The sequence below is a fragment of the Sceloporus undulatus genome, chromosome 9, assembly GCF_019175285.1.
Source record: "Sceloporus undulatus isolate JIND9_A2432 ecotype Alabama chromosome 9, SceUnd_v1.1, whole genome shotgun sequence".
In the NCBI taxonomy this organism is placed as follows: domain Eukaryota; kingdom Metazoa; phylum Chordata; class Lepidosauria; order Squamata; family Phrynosomatidae; genus Sceloporus; species Sceloporus undulatus.
In genome coordinates, this window is record NC_056530.1 from 36,757,463 (window position 1) to 36,774,838 (window position 17,376).

Consider the following 17,376-nt stretch of genomic DNA (forward strand, 5'->3'; position numbering starts at 1 on the left):
GCAGAAAGTCTCCTTGGGTGATGTTTCCAGGTTGCGGTTCTTTCTGCGTTGTCATTTCTCTTCGAGGCTCGTTCGGCGTGAGCTTTCGAAGAAGGCTGCAGCGTCATGGATAGTGCGTCTCCATGCCTCTCGATGCAAGGCCAGGGAGGACCATTGTTGGTGATCTATCTGGCCAAGCCTGAGATGTTGTTTCAGGGAGTCCTTGTATCTCTTCTTTGGGGCGCCCCTCTTACGCTGACCCATGGCAAGTTCACCGTAGAATACTCTTTTGGGGAGGCGATGGTCCTTCATCCTAGAAACGTGTCCTGCCCAGCGCAACTGCGTCCTCAATAGCATGGCTTCAATGCTAGTGATCCCTGCTTGCTCGAGGACAGCAACATTCGTCACATAGTCACTCCAGTGTATATTTAGAATTGTGCGTAAACATCGCTGATGAAAGCGTTCAAGGAGTCGTAGGTGTTGGCTATTAACTATTCTTTATAGAAGATGTTGCAGCAAAATGCTGCAGCCTCTCCTAGCTGTTGTGTTCTTCCCCATGATAAGTTTGCATATTCCTTGGTTACATATGTCCCAGTTTTCATCTGGGAAACTTTGGAGGGTATGGAGTGTGCTGGCTGGAAGATAAATTCTTGTCTGTTTGGCCTCCAATTACTTCCAGCTGCTTCTGGGTCGATAAGGCCTCTTGCTGAACCAGAGCTTGAAAGCAAAACTGAGCTGGCTTGATAATACTGTACAAAGCACCAATGTTCCCCCTCATATTGCTATCTCTCTCTCTGTCTCTTTTTGTCCTTCATCATTTGGATTTCTTTTTGTGTGTGTGTGTTTTTCCCCCCTGCAGTGATACGGAAGCTCAGTGTGAGGTCATGCAAGAAATCGTGGACCAAGTCTTGGAGGTAATGGCTGATTCACAGAAAAACTGGCACCTAGTTCTTGGCTGACATGATTGACATAATAGCAAGAAATGTGTGTGTGTGTTCTTGTGTGTGCGCACTTCGAGACCTGGGTGTGTAAACGCAGGCCCTGGAGTTGAATCCGGAACTCGAAATCTGGCCCTCTGAGCTTTCCAAGATGTCAGCAACCGTGATACAAACATTTGGTGGTTTTCATTCATTTTAAATCAGCAATGTCCAAACTGGTCCTCCAGTTGTTTTGGACTTTGGCTCCCAGAAACCTCAGCCACCTTGGCCAATGGTTTGAGAATGTGGGAACTCAAGTCCAAAACACCTGGAGGGCCAGAGTTTGGACATCACTGTTTTACATGGTTGGAATACCTCTTCCGTAGGAATAGAAAAAATATTGAACAACAGGTGAAAAAGGGGGAATCCCAAATGTCAGGAAATCCCAACAGAGAGTATCCTGCGCAAGAGAATCCCCATAGGTTGGCATTTATTCCGTGCAAAAAGATCCGTGTAGTTTTTTTCAAGGCAGAAAACATGAATTTCTGCGCAGGAAGCAAGTTTTATGTCCCCAAAATGTGGATTTTTCTACACGGAAAACAACATTCCTGCGCAATGTTCAAAGCCTAACTTTTTATACACAGTAAGTAAATAAAAATCAGACAACTGTTGGATTAAGAGCCCAGTCCTAGGCATGGTTACACTAAAGCAGGGTGTAGCTACAGAGGCAAAATTCTGTCCTGTCCAAATGAATTTTTCCTTCAATCTCCAAATGTCTAAGTATGCAACAACTTAAAATTTCAGTTTAGAAATAAGAGTTAAGACATCCCAAATAAACATAGCAAGGAATGGGACTTAGGAAGTGCAAACATAGAAGAGTTTGAGGTATGAGCAGGTTTCAGTGTCTCACTCTCTGCAATGCAAGGAATTTGGGAACTGAAAGAATTCCTATTTGTGGGGCAGTGCTCTCATTTTGCCCCCTTTCATAAATGAGCTTCTGGGCAGCACTTGGCCTTACAAGAAAGCTTGGAATGGTGGGGGTATTTTTAAACCACAGGTCCCTGGGGTGTTCTGGAAGCTGTAGTTCAAGCTTTGTCTTGCTTTCAGTCTGTCTCTCTCCCTCTGGCCCTATAACATGCAAAATCCCCTTTGCTGCAGGAGGACTTTGACCAGGAGCAGTTGTCGGTCTTGGCTTCCTGTTTGCAGGAGCTCTTCAAGGTGCACTTTCGTGGGGAGGTTCTACCAGAAGAAATTACAGAAGAGTAAGTGTGGTTGTGAGAGCCAGCGTGGCATAGTGGTTTGAGCATTAGAGTATGACCCTGGAGGCTGGTGTTCAATTCCCTGTTCAGCCATAGAATCCACTGGGTGACCTTGCATGAGTCACACGCTCTCAGACCCAGAAAACCCCGTAATGACAACTCTGAGAAACAGAGCTTGCATTTGCTTCAGCAAGGCTGGGAAAGCTCTGGGCTTCCAGATGTGGTGGGAGTCTGGTTCCCATCAGCACATAGAAATCTGGTCAGAAGTGCAGCATGATGGGAGCAGTGGTTCGCCAAAGTCTGCAAAGGCCTGGTGCTTTAGCATACCTCAGCTGTATCACTTTAATGTTCATGATGATAATGATGGTGATGTAGTGATAATGCACCAGAAGCGCTAGGTGCTCTTGGGACAACTCCTCCTCCTCCTCCTCATCATCATCATCATCATCTTATATCCCACCTTTCTCCCTATATGGGGACTCAAATAGACTGACAAATATTTTATTTTATTTATAACATCTGAGTGAAGTTGCCATAGATCACAGCAGCACAGTTACAAAAGGTGACACTTCTTGGGGCGTGCCACATTATTACCTTATTAATTCCTAGATTCTTGGGCAGATTCTGAATCATGGATGGTCTAGAACTCCAAGTAGTGACACCTGATAGACTGAAATCAATGACAATAATACACTATTATAATAGTTTTTTGCTCCCATGATGGCAATGATGATCTAGCACCATCAGTGCATAATAAGAACAATGATATTGATGGTGGTGGTGGTGGTGGTGGTGGTGGTGATATTCCATCCACATAGAAATGTAGCATATTGTAGAGAAGGGGTCTTGCTGGCATGTTAGCTTTCTATATATGAGGGGTTTTATTTGTGCTTTGAGGACTTGTACCTCCTCTACATGAACAAGTGCCAAGTCTCAGACTTAAAATGATTTCCTTTTTAGTGGGAAGTAGACCTTAAAAGTTATCTGCTCTAGGACAGTGAGGAAGAACTGGTGGCCTTCAAGCTATGGCCTCTTATAAATGAGTGATGCTGCCAGGAATTGAACCCACGACACCCTCTGCCTGCAGAGCGAGTCCTCTGGCCCTAAGTTGCACTCCATCTCCATACAAAGATCCTGTGACAGAATCATTGTGGAATGCTTTCCTTGACAGTGTTAAGGTCATGAGATCCATTGACACAGGAACCTTCAGAGGTGGGGATTGGGTGACCCGACATGCTTGACATAATGGAGAAAAGTTACTTGGTGCCACATTAGCTGGTGGATTGTGGGCACTATAATCTCCAAAACCCACATTTCCATGTTCCGGTTCCTGGCACACAATCCAACACACCTGAATATTCTCTTTCTTTCTCTCTTTTGTTCTTTCTTCCATACAGATCTCTAGAGGAATCTGTGGGGAAGCCACTTTACCTAATATTTAGGTAAGTTTTCCCACTCCCCCCTTCTTCCTTTTCTGCTCTTGCTGGAGTGAAAGGGACACCCATCTCCTTCACCAAATAAATTGTTCTTCCTTCGGATATTCTTGGCATTACCATTTTTTCAAAGAAATTGCCAAAATAGCCTGTCAGTTTGTCACGGCATAAATGTGCGGGGATGTAGTTTTTTTAATGCAAAGGCCAATCCTCTTCCTACTCTTCACCATGACTAAAATTCCCATGCCATGACCATAAGAGCCGACTTGGGCCCTAACCCAACTCATCTTCACTCTTTTCCCTTCACTCTTCCTTTTTTCCTTTCAGGAACCTCTGCCAGATGCAGGAGGATAACAGCAGCTTCTCCGTGCTTCTCGATCTCTTGTCTGAGCTCTACCAGAAGCAACCCAAGATTGGTTACCACCTTCTGTATTATTTAAAAGCCAGGTGAGCCTCAGCCAAGGAATGTGTCCATTTAAAAAAATCAAAAGAAGGGTTTGGGAAATGCTGTCTACTCAGAGGACATTGTGGCAGCCATATTGAAAGCCAAAGGGTTGACGGAGATGGCTGTAATAATGGTGAGGATTTCATATCATACAGTGTTCTTTTCCTCCTACATCAGGGATAAGAATCCTTTGGGCTTCCAGATTCACAGACTGCTCCCCTCCTGGACCTACGTTATCCTAGTAATCCTTCCTTCAAGGCTGGGGAACTTCTTCCATCCCAAGGGCCAAATTCAGTTTCAGAATAATTCTCGGGATGGGTGTCCCAGTGGTGGGTGGCGCTGAGGGCAAAAGGGACTGGTTCAAAAATCCTTGCATGTTTTAGCTTTTAGCTCTTATTCCCAGGCCTTAGCTGATGCTTTTCAGTCGGTCCAAAACCTGGAAACTGCCATTCAGTCAGATGATGAGAAAGTGGGACGATCTGGTGGGGAAGGCCAAGGAGTCAGAGCAGTGCTGAAGTTGGCACCAGGGCCTGGGTTTCTTTGGCTCCACTTTATAATATTCCTGTAAAGCAGATCAATGGTCTTGTTCCAAATTTGCAAATGGGGAGATGCTATGGTTGAACAGATAATGTTGTCTAATGCAAGTTAAGAAACCCTTGAATTTTTGGTACAAGAAGTTTTTTGGATTTAGTTTTTCATGTATACATAATGAGATATCTTGGAGATGGGATCCAATTCAAAATATAACATTTATGTATGCTTCATTTACACATAGCCTGAAGGTATTTTAGTATTTTTAATAATTTTGTGCACGAAACAAGGTTTGTGTGCGCTGAACAATCAGAAGGGAAAGGTGCCACTATTTCAGCCACTCATGTGGACAATTTTGGATTTTGAAATATTGAGGATTTTGGAATTCCAGATAAGGGAGACTTAGCCTGTATCATCTGCTGAGAAAGTGTCCAGGATGGCGCTCAGGGTTATCTGCTCTTGCTAGGGTCAGTCACGCCAAAACTCAGAGGGAGAAAGATCTTGTCTGCATTGCGATTTTTCCCCCCTGCACAGCACCCACTCCTTTATAGAATAGATCCACCCTTTCCCTCACTTGCTCACTGGGCCCTGTGCTCTTTTTAAGCAAAGCGGCGGCTGGGAAGATGAACCTCTATGAGTCCTTTGCCCAGGCCACCCAGCTGGGCGACTTGCACACTTGCCTGATGATGGACATGAAGGCCTGCCAGGAGGATGACGTCCGGCTTCTCTGCTACCTCACTCCATCCATATATACAGAGGTGAGACCTGGGAGGGCAGTAGGGTGAGGGCTCACCAGCTCTGTCTATGGTGGTGCTGGGGCTGAGGATTCAAAGTTTAGTTTAAAACAGCCATGGGGAAAGTGTGGGTCTGGAGATGTTGCGGACTTCTCCTTCCAAGAGCCTTAGTGTTAGTGAAGGCTGATGGGAGTTGCAATTCCAACAGCATCTTGAGGACTGTGCCTTTCCTGTCCTTAGGTCTGATCTTGCTCCAGTTATGCAGCAGGATAATGACAACAATCTATATAGGCTGCTTCATGTAGAATCATAGAATAATAGAGTTGGAAGAGACCGCAAGGGCCATCCAGTCCAACCCTCTTCTGCCATGCAGGAAATCCAAATCAAAGCATCCTTGACAGATGGCCATCAAAGATCTCCAAGGTGGAAGATTCCACTGTTAATTTGTAAAATGGATATGGGAGTTTGGGAGTTCTCTGGATGTTGTTGGACTGCAACTCCCAGCAGTACTCACCATTGGCTATGCTGGCTAAAGCCGCTGGGAGCTTTGAAGGGCACACTTGATTCCCAACCCTGATCTTGTCTGACGAAGAGTTTGGGGGAATCTGAAAGCTGCCACACTTTTGTGACATTTTGGTTTGTTTTAATGATGGTATAACCCTAGCCTTGTTTTAATTCATTCTTCTGTGGCTATTTACAGCATTCTGCCTCCCCCATTTCAGGAAAAAGGATTGGGTTCTTCCATAAATGAAAAGCAGAATAGAGTTATTCCAAGTGGAGGGAGTGAACAGATACTGTCTTGGTGTAGACTACTTGGCAGAACTTGGAAACATTACTTTTTGGATTGCAACTTCTGGAATCTTACAGCCAGCATGGCATCCATACTGACTGTGGGTCTCTGGGATTTATAGTCCATTAAAGTAACCTTTCTAATTCCTACCCTTTGCCAAGCAGTGGAGGAAAGGGAGTGCTTGTTCCTGAACCATGACTTTATTTAAAAGGCCAATCTTCCCAGTCCAGTCCCTTCTAACACCAGCTTTCTCTTCTTGGAGCTTCTGTTTTAACACCAGCTTTCCCTTCCTGGAGCTTTCTGTTTTTTCCTCCTGCCCTCCTTTCTCTTGATATTTTTTTCCAAGGTTTTTTAAGAAATAGCATATGGTTTGCAGACCTAGAGTCATCCCTGGAATTGACCAGACTCAGGGGAGGTTTATGTTCCATGTTCTTAGGCTGTTAGGTTTAATGAAACATTTTATTACTTCCATCACTCAGTCGACCGACCAACCAGAGTGGCTGAGTCTGTGTTTTGTGGGAGGCCTTTCTTCAGAGTAGCGCTTGGTCCTCTGTGTCACCTTAGCCTCTCCTCTGTTTGGCATGAGACCTCTCCTTGGCTTGAAGGGGACACGCAATACCTTTCCTGTTTCAGCTCAGCCTGCAGGGGCTTGGCACGTGTTCCCTGGTTGTTTTGGTCCAGGACCTTCTAGTACAAGGTTACCAAAAATCCCCACCAAAAGCAAAAAAAGATGTCCACATTTTTTCAGTGTTAAATAGTGCAAGGGGTCCTTGAAACCTAGAATTGCCACTTTCAGAGACTGCAGGAGAGGCAGCTCATCTTTGTAGTGGTGGGCAAGAGAAAAAGTGGTCCAGGGAACCTAGAGGGCCATAAAAACAGCCTTAGGGGATCACTTGCTGCCCCAGAGACTTGTGTTGGACCCACAGTCCCTTTCAAGCCTCTTCATAAATGCCTGGTGTGGACTGTAGCACTCCATTGTATATCTTGAAGATCTGTGTTCTTCTTCATGGTCTTTGTGACTCACACACATGGAGTCATTCTGCCCACGTACAGAGATCTTTGATTGTCCCTTCACCAAATACCAAACCCATACTGTCGTCGTGTATATACTGGCTGTGGCCAATTCATCCCCAACCTTCTAGTGGTGAACCTTCTCCATAATTTGCTCAGATGGTCATCAGAGGATAGACATGCAATCTGTGGCTGGAGTGGTACTTGGAAAGCTTTAGAAGCCTGGTAGAACCTACCAGAGCTTGTGGCAGAGTAGAACGCTGTGGAAGAGCTAGCATCGTGTTGTGGTTGGAGTCTTGGACTAGGACTCAGAGAGCAGAGTCCAAATCCCCATTTGGTGATGGAAACCCAGTGAATGGTCTTGAGCAAGCTACATTCATTCAGCCTCAGGAGAAAGCAATGGGAAATCTCTCTGAAAAATCTTGTCCAGAAAGCCCAGGACAGGGTCACTTGAGGATCACTGTAAGTTGGAAATGACTTGAAGGCACAGAATGAGAACAGTACCAGAACTTTGTTGAGCTCTTGCTGAACCATCATTTGTGCCCTAAAAAGGAGGACTGTGCGCCAAGGTTGACTGCTGTTGCTTGTACTAACATGAGTTGGACAGCGTTTCTATCCCTTCGATCTTTGGGGGATAGTATACAGACTGTCAAAAAGGAAGGAAATCCAGAGGTGACTGAAGGTGCATTTATGGTTTTGAAAAATAAGTTCAAATACATACTTTCATCGACTCCAGATCACTTCATCTGATGCATCTGATGAAGTGGACTTGGGTTCCAGAAAAGCTTATGAACAGTGCATGGGAGGCTGTAATCTGTTTAAAATCGGAACCACTATTTCTGGACGCTTCCAAGAGAGGCAATTCGGCTTGTGTTTTTCCCACGATAGGTTGAACCAAGGGTTATTTTGGGGACCCACACACACACACACCCCATCCACACATTGCTCACCTCTGTTCTAACATCAGCCTCCTGGCAGCAGTAAAGGTGTCATTCACTGGAGCTGCAGAAGTAATGAATAATCTCACTTCCTCCTCTTGTGTTTAATGCTGAGTGAAACAGAGAGTTTGGTGTTGTGAATTTGATTTGCAAGGGGGTGGAATTGCTATGATATTCACATACCAGCTGGGGTGTAAAATTTATAGCTTGTGGGGTGGGTGGAAAGATGCCTCACGTCAACAAAGTACTTTCATTCGATTATCCAGCTCTCCCCACCATGCGCATAAATGCGAAACTGGACTGTGGCAGTCCTAGAGGGCCTCTGACATTCCCTTGAGCCCACTTTGATTGCAGGAACAGCACTCACTGTACTGTGTGATCTGAAAGGAACAGACTCTTTTATGAAAGGGGAGGCTTGTTGGCAAATCTTAATCATATTTGTTGTTTGGCATGGTCGAGTTCGCCTCTAATTTGGAACAGCGTGGCAAGTGTTAGATTTTCCTCCCTCTGCATTTTTGACAGATTGAAAGCAAGTGAACAAATTGGAGTTGGCCCCGGTCCTACTTTTAGCAGATGGGGGTTCCCTCTTTTTCACCCCTTCTGTTTTGCAACCAGAGTTTCATGCTGGTTACCCCTCCTACAGACTGACCAGATATGCTCATCCTGTAGCATCCCCTGCTGGACATAAGGAAGAGTGGGACAGCCTCAAATGCATTCCCTAAGGCAGTCCTGGTGTTCCAGTCCTATATGTGCATATCCTGATCTTTGCCTTTTAATCATCTGTCTTCTCCTTTTCAGTTTCCAGATGAGACCCTGCGGAGTGGGGAGCTGTTGAACATGATTGTGGCCGTCATTGACTCAGCTCAGGTAAGATTCCTTTGTATGGAATGAAAGAGGTCTGTTGGTTTGCCATTCTTTGCTTTCATCAGTGGCTGGCCCTCCGTGCAAGACTGGTGTGTAGATATCAAGATGTGATGTTGGTTTCTCTGTCAGAGTTGCCACCTTAGATCATCCCACACAGAGAAATGAGATAGCAGAATTATGCTACCTCTCTCCTCTCAACTTGCCCAAGACTTATCCTTTGCTTGCTGCAAGGCCATCCTTCCATGGCCCTTCAGTGGCTGGTGGAGAGCTGGTGGGATCGGAGAAGCATTTGGTTATGTCTGCATAGCTCAATGCAGACAGAGAACATCCACTTAGCACTGCTGGAGGTACTTGTGGATGAAGTAAACATGTTGCGTCTGGCTACATAGGGTCTTGAAACCATTCTCTATGAGGAACGCATTAGGGAGCTGGGGATGTTTCATTTGGAGAAGGGAAGGTTAAGAGGTGATATGATAGCCTGTTCAAATACTTGAAGGGATATCATATTGAGGAGGGTGCAAGCTTGTTTTCTGCTGCTCCAGAGAATAGGACCCGAAACAATGGATGCAAGCTACAGCAAAAGAGATTCCAGCTCATCATTAGGAGGAATTTCCTGACAGTAAGGACTGTTTGACATTAGAAGATACTCCCTCGGAGGGTGGTGGAGTCTCCTTCCTTGGAGATCTTTAAACCGAGGCTGGATGGCCATCTATCGAGTATGCTTTGTTTGAGAGTTCCTGCATGGCAGAATGGGGTTGGACTGGATGGCCCTTGGGGTCTCTTCCAACTCTTATGATTCTATGACTCCTCTGATACAGCCAGCACTCCACCAGCCACTAAATAGCTGGGGTGGTAATAGTGGTGGTATTGAAGCAAAACGGTGAGCCTTCGGTAGGCTTTTATTGTTGCATGAGGAGGAAGAGAATACCAATTTCTTCAAAGTGCAAAAAACAAACAAACAAAAAAGGAAGACATACACAGGCATACATTAGAACAATTTGGGAGATCCCATAATCAGAAATATATTCTCAATAAAGATACAAATATGAGCAAAGTGCTTTGTTTTCAGTATAAAATGGTACAGTTTGAGACTCCATAATTGTGGGGTATACAGTAATTTGATTTGTTCTTGTTATTCTGTACATTCAGGTCATTTCTGAATTATGGTGATCCTAAAACCATAGTTGTTCAGAGGGGTTTTTCCTCTGAACAAAAGCTGTTCAGAGAGGTTTTTCCTCTGAGGCTGAGAGACCGCAACTTGTCCAGTGTCACCTAGTTAGTTTCCATGTCCAAGCGGGGATTCAAACTCTGGTCTCGATGGTCTGACTCCAACACCCAAACCACTACACCATAATAGCAATGTCCTTTTTAAATGTGAAGTTGAAGGCTTTCATGGCTGGCATCCATAGTTTTTTGTGGGTTTTTTCGAGCTATGTGGACATGTTCTAGAAGGGTTTATTCCTGATGTTTCACCTGCATCTGTGGCTGGCATCTTCTGAGAATGCTTGTCAACCCAAGCGCTAATGTTGTCAGCCAGCAAATGGGAGGCACAATGTCACACTCGTGTTGGCTTGGTGAGTTGTACCTCACTGGTAGCACCGCCAGTTCATCTGCATGGCCTGGACTAAGTGGTCTGAGCTTGGCACTGGCCTTCCTTTTCACTCTGGAGCTGAGCTCTAGAAGTGTGCCTGGTAGACAGTAAAGAAGCAGAGATTTCTTATAAACCTCCAGAGGAGGCCTTTCCCTTCTCGCTGAGCTGCCGCAGCCAACTCCAAATCAGAACAATGCCTCTCCAGCCTGGGCCAGGCCAGAAGACCTGGGCTCCAGACCCGTTTTATTATTTTAGGAACGTTAACAACGCTGGAGCCAGTTTCTGGATAAAGAGCCTCCTGGGAGCAAGACTGCTGTGCGGTGCCATTGCTAAGAGGTTGCCATGGCACCAGTGCAGAATAGCCCCAAAATAGCCAAAGTACAAAATAGCCAAAGTACAGAGGTGGGAGGCAGAGAGGGATAGAGGCGGAAGCTTTGGCAAGTGATGTGTTTGCCAACCCAGCCTCCTCTATTATACATCTGAGCCTGATCCAGAGGCTGATTCTCTTCTCCCCTCCACCCCCTGCCCTTAAATCTCTCCATTTTGCCCCCTATAGCTGCTTCGACCGTAAAAATATTTCTCTTTTTCCCATACTGATTGAGACCGACTGGCTCTCTTTGGCTGGTTTTCCTTGGCAGGGCACAGGCGCGCCGATGGTATCGCATCTGGGAAAGGTTTAAAGTGCCATGGGAGTTGGGTGGGTAGGGGAATGAGGCACTAATCCCTTATTTGGTTCCTGCCATGCTCTCTGTGTCTCCCTAAAACACGCACATACACACACACCCTTCCTTGAGTTCTCCCATTCATCCCTTCCTCTCATTCTTTCCTGCCTGCTTTGTCTGTTTCCTGGATGTATTGTTGCTCATGAAGAAGCAGAGGTCGCGTTACTTGTTTGGTTGTAAGCCATTACCATTATCATGCCAGCTTGTGGGCTCCCCTGTATGATGCCCTCTCCCTGCTTCTGGCTCTGAATTAAAGAAGATTAAATTCTCTCCTTACAGTCATGATAAAGGAAATCAGTATTTGGTTGCATGGTTTTTGCAGTCCAGTTCTGGGGTGTTTGGGAGAAGGAAAAAGAGAATGATGCAGAAGTGGTACGCCGAAAGTAGCCTTCACCAACATGGCACATTTTAGATACAAAAGACTACAATCCCCGTCACTATCAGCCACCAGGAATAATATGCCATGGGGCTTGCAGTCCAATTCACCTGGAATATAGCTTTTCTCAGCTCTGGTGCAGGGCAGATGAAGCAAACACAACCATGTGCTTGTGTATAGATAATTATAGCAATAAAAGAGAATCTGTGCCTGCTTGCCTGTGCGAGACATCTCCGAATCTGGCAGTGTTCTGGTTGATTCCGAAGTTGGAAAGCTGAGTTTCAAAATTGAGGGAAGCAAAAAAGGGGTACCTGCCTTTCTTATTATCCTCACTCTCATCATGTCATTCACACAAAACCCCAAACTCTTCCAGTCACCTTCAACCAGTCACCACTCATATTCCTTGAACCAAGGGATGAGAGAGAAACAGGAGGCCTCATAGACCTGATTTGTATTAAATACAGACCTGCTGGGTTTAATTCAAGCTAGAAAACAGGAGGTGGCTCTCTGGTTGTCCAGGATGGAGCCATGGCTGTTGAAGTGGTATCAAAGTGCTATCACTGGGTACTTTGGAAGAGACCCCTGCAGGCTTGAGGTCTGCCCAATCCAACAGTTACCAACTCTTCATTTTGTTTTGCAGCTCCAGGAGTTGGTTTGCCATGTCATGATGGGCAACTTGGTGATGTTCCGGAAGGATTCAGTCCTGAACATTTTGAGTGAGTTGGGGATCTGGTGGGTGTGTGGGTGGGTGGGAAGCCTGCCCTTTCAGTTGTAAACTTCAAGTCAACCTCGACTCGTGGTGACACCATGAATGAGACATCTCCAAGACCTGTCCTTGACTGCAGGTTCAGGGGCATGGCCTTCTTGATTTAGTCTATCCATCTGGTATGTGGTCTTCCTCTCTTCCTACTGCTTGAAGACACACAGCAATTCCAATGGTTGGTGGAGTCCAAGGCAAAAAAAAGTGACCAAAAAAGTTCTTAATATGAACAAGCAAAGTGTGGGGTGGGCAACTTCAATAGGTCTAGAGGCCTGCCTCACAGACTTCCAGAAAAACTCACCTCTTGACTTGGCAACCCCATGAATTTCCTAGGGTTTTGTTTGACAAGGAATCCCCAGAGGTGGTTTTCCCACTTCCTTCCTCTGAATATAGCCTACAGCACCTTGTATTCATTGGCAGTCTCCCATCCAAGTATTAGCCAAGTCTGACTCTTCTTAGCATCCAAGATAAGACAGGATCTGGTGCCGTCAGAGTATTTAGGTATCTGCATTGTTGTTATTGTTACAGTAATTACTTGTAAAAAATGGTAAATTAAATTAATTTATTAGTAGTAAGTTAGCAATTGCTAATTATTCAATTATTACTATACTAATTACTAAGTTACTGAATAAAGTATGTCACCCTTTTAGAACGGGGAAGATACCTGCACAAAAGCAGAGAAACCACTGCATCATGGTGTCATGAGTAAGATGTCATGACCCTCTGGGGAAGCCCAGAGGGCTGGATTGGGACTGAAGGAGGATCGGATTCAGCCCAAGAGGGAATCCTTACTTCAGTTTGTCACCTGAAGTATCTGACTGACTGCTTCCTCCTGTTTCTTCCAGTTCAGAGTTTGGAGTGGGAGACGTTTGAGCAATACTGCACCTGGCAGCTCTTTCTGGCCCATAACATACCCTTGGAGACCATCATCCCCATCCTTCAGCACCTCAAGTATAAAGGTGAGGACCATCTGAGAAGGACCCGATCTCACCAGGAAGGACCAGATCTTGTCAGGAAGAGGGATTTTGAGATAGGGGTATATGACAGGTAGTCAGCAGCAGCATCCCATTTGCTTGACAGTTCAAACTGGGGGACACCCAGAAATGCCCACTTGACTCTATTCCAGGTGGGCCTTCCAGGTGTTTCCTCCACCTTTCAGTTCAGGTATAAGTATAGCAAGGCTGGAGAACTGTGTGGCAATGAAGAGCCACTTTTCTCTCTGGCATTGAGATGGCCACCTTCCCTTCCACAACAAGAAGCCCAGATACCTCCATTTTCATTCACATGAATAGCAAATACCTGTTTTATTCTGGTTTTGTTATTGTGTGTCTTAATGCCATTTCTGACTTAGGGTGACTCTAAGGCAAGCCTGTTACAGGGTTTTCTTGGCAAGATTTGTCCAGAGGGATTTTTGCCAATGTCTCCCTCTGAGACTGAGAGAGACACCTAAGATCACCCAGAGAGTTTCCATGAGCGAGAAGGGATTTGAATCCTGGTCTCCAGAGCCGTAGTCCAATGCTCAAACCACTACATCACCTCCTATCACTATTTTTGGAGGGAGTACAGAGGAAAGCAGGCACTTGGAAGTTGTACAGGGCTCTGAGGGGTGGAATGGGGTATTCTTTTTTTGCATATTTTCATGCATTTGGGGAGCTTTTTGCATAGTTTGGGGGCAAAATCTGCCCGAAAATAATGCCAATGTTTTTTTTTCCAAAGGAGGGCATGAAGGGATTGGTGGGACGGAGTCCAGAGACAGTATGCAGTTAAGGCCACACTTTGTCTACCTCTAAAATGCAGAAATAATAAAAGGGGTGTAGTGATTCATTTCTATGGCATTTAGCCAGCATGGACCTCACTTCTGAAAGATTGGTGCCAATATACTGTAGTCAAGCCCCACCTGAAATACTTTGTCCAGTTCTGGGCACCACAATTCAAAAAGGATGTTGAGAAACTGGAGTATGTCCAAAGGAGGGTGACTAAAATGGTGAAGGGTCTGGAAACCATGCCCTATGAGGAATGACTTAGGGAGCTGGGGATGTTTAGCCTGGAGAAGAGAAGGTTAAGAGGTGATATGATAACCCTGTTTAAATATTTGAAGGGGTGTCATATTGAGGAGAGAGCAAGCTTGTTTTCTGGTGCTCCAGAGACTAGGACAAGGAACAGTGGATTCGAGCTACAGGAAAAGAGATTCCACCTCAACATTAGGATGATCTTCCTGACAGTAAGAGCTGTTTGAGAGTGGAAGGTGCTGCCTCAGAGAATGATGGAGTCTCCTTCCTTAAAGATCTTTAAACAGAGACTGGATGGCCATCTATTGGGGATGGTTTGATTGAGAGTACCTGCATGGCAGAACAGGTTGGACTGGATGGCCCTTGTAGTCTCTTCCAACTCTATGATTCTATAATTCTAGGTGCAGCTTCTTGAGCTGTGGGAGGCAGACGGGAAGGCATGCTTAACTGAAACCACCCTATCACAAAATAAAATGGAAACACTCACTACTTCGCTGTGTACAGAATCCTAGCATGTCCAGGTTTTGATGCTAGCCCTCTCCCAGACAGTATTAGCTTTCTGTTTGTAGGGAAATGTTTGTGGATCAACATTCACTGATGTGACGTCCAAGTGTGAGATGGTGCAGCCCAGTTTCAGAGTCAAGCTTTCAGGGCTATAACTGCCCAAATTCTCCCAGCCAGAGATGTTTTATTCCCCCAAAATTGACATTTCCAAACTCTGGTCACACAGTTCTCCCTCTCTCCCTTCCACTGCAGATGGAAATTTACAATGTCTGGGAATTACTTTCTAGCCTAAACTTCTTTGGGGGCATACTTATTTTCTGCATACAAGGACTTCTAATGATTTGCACCAACAAGCACTGAGATGTCTGATACTGTCCTGCTGTCTGAAATGTTATTATAGGGTTCATTTCCCTGGGCCACAGAGAACTATGTCTCTTCTCCGTGCCAGTGCCATGTAAAAAAACAACACCCAGGGGACTTGCGCTGGAGTCTGTTAAGAGTTGAGCCCAGGTTAACAAACCTTGTTTTCTCTTGCAGAACACCCCGAGGCTCTTTCCTGCTTATTACTCCAGCTGAGACGAGAGAAGTATGTACTTGAATTCTTCTGGTTGGCATTTGTATCTGAACTGCTCTTCCTTACAGGGTGTGTGGGTGGGTGGTTTGCTTCAGGGTTGTACAATGTCTCTGGAGAAGAGGGTTAGCATCCTCTGGAAAAGGAGGTGGGACAGGGAGAGAAAAGTGGGGCGGAAGATGACAATTATGTATGTTTCTCCTATAGGAGAAATTTAAACAGAGGCTGGATGGCCATCTGTCGGGGATGCTTTGCTTGAAAGTTCCTGCATGGCAGGGGGTTTTACTGGATGGCCCTTGTGGTCTCTTCCAACTCTATGATTCTATGATTCTAGGACAGTGGCGGCGAACCTATGGCACACGTGCCAGAGGTGGCACTCAGAGCCTTCTCTGTGGGCACGCATGCTATCGCCCCATCACAGTTTGCCAGAGTTCATTACTAGAAAGCCAGAGGGACATGGCACTTTGCAATAAATAAGTGGGGTTTGGGTTGCAATTTGGGCACTCGGTCTGCAAAAGATTCACCATCATTGTTCTAGGACATAGATTACTGTTTCCATAAAGTTTTTGGCATGTGTATGAATGTATGGGTATGTTACTGGTTCTCAAGACTAGAAAAAGACTACAGAGCTAGTCCTCATGACTGTAAAGACAGACTATAAAAGCAGGCTCTCAAGTTGCTGCTGCTGCTGCTGCTGCTGCTGCTGCTTTGTTCATTTCCATCCCACCTTTCCCCCCAGTAAGCTCTCACAGTAGGGTGCTCTGTGCTCCACTTTGTTCAGGCTTTAAAAGCAAAGGCTTATCAAATGTTCAGAGTAGCTATCAGAAATAAAATGGGTGGAGAGGAACAGAATGACATATGAAAAAGGAGCATGGGGAGGAGATGCAGCCTAGCACTGAACTGCAGGAGTAGCCAGCAGCCCAAGAAGGGAGAATGGTGTAGATCTCTTAGAAGTCAGCCTTAGATACTTTTCAGCATTTGTTCCCAGATAATATGGTACCCTGATTATATTCTTACGGCTTAAATACCCTAAAGTCATCAGATGCTGCCTGATTTTAGAAGCTAAGCAGGTTCAGCCCTGGTTAGTACTTGGGTGAGAGACTGCCAGTGAATACCAGGTGCTGTAGGCTATCATTCAGAGGAATGAACTGGCCAAGCCACCTCTTTCATAGGGGCTTTCTTGCCTAAGGGAGGCAGGGTCCTTAGAGTTGGCTGTCCTGTCTTGGTATGGGTAGGCTCCCTTTGCCATTCCCAAATATGAATTGGCGACCAAGCAGTAGAAGTGTTATCTAATTGCTTCATTGACCCATGCCAACCCTTTTTAAATTGGCTTTCAGTTTCCTGTGCCATTGAATGAATGAGGTGCTGAGCTTTGTGAACTCAGTTGAACCATGCAAGAGGCCATAGCAAGCGAGCAAACGGAAAGAGCATCCAAACATATTCTCTCTCCTTTCTGGATGCTGAGGTTGATAAGAAGAAGACCTAGGCTGTTCTGTTCTTCAGTCTCTGTATATGGGATGGTAATGGACCTTTACATCAGGGGTGTGGAAAGTGTGAGGCATGGGTTACATGCGGCCCTGGAACCCGTTTTTCCAGCAATGGAGGTGGAAACATCCTATAACATGGGTTGATTCCATCTCTTGCTCCAAAATAGGCAGGAAAAAGACTGGATTTTATGGATTCCAAAGGCCCCCACCAGTTCTCAAAGCCAATGAAATTGCTACCAACAGCTCCCACAAAGAATGGAAAGAGTGGACATAGAGGTAAAAAACTAACTGCCAAAGCCTTGCCAAATCCCAAGGAGCAATATTGTGCGGGCTGATATTGCTATAGAGCAGTTTGGAACAGTCCCAGAAGAATGTGAAGCCATTGCTCATGCTGAGGGGGAGGATTCTGGGAGTTGAAGTCCATCGAAGCAGCTTTTCTAAACTCTGTGCCAGGG

At 45.5% G+C, this 17,376-nt stretch overlaps 1 protein-coding gene across 1 annotated transcript in view; it reads left to right on the forward strand.

The window, feature by feature from the left end:
* Positions 1-17,376, forward strand: part of INTS3 (integrator complex subunit 3) — an 81,213-nt gene that overhangs the window by 52,313 nt on the left and 11,524 nt on the right. The window contains exons 17-25 of the mRNA XM_042439271.1: positions 839-893; positions 2,055-2,158; positions 3,553-3,597; positions 3,916-4,035; positions 5,169-5,322; positions 8,836-8,904; positions 12,231-12,306; positions 13,196-13,309; positions 15,401-15,449. Of these exons, the coding sequence (XP_042295205.1) occupies positions 839-893; positions 2,055-2,158; positions 3,553-3,597; positions 3,916-4,035; positions 5,169-5,322; positions 8,836-8,904; positions 12,231-12,306; positions 13,196-13,309; positions 15,401-15,449 (786 nt within the window). The remainder of the gene's footprint in view (positions 1-838; positions 894-2,054; positions 2,159-3,552; positions 3,598-3,915; positions 4,036-5,168; positions 5,323-8,835; positions 8,905-12,230; positions 12,307-13,195; positions 13,310-15,400; positions 15,450-17,376) is intronic.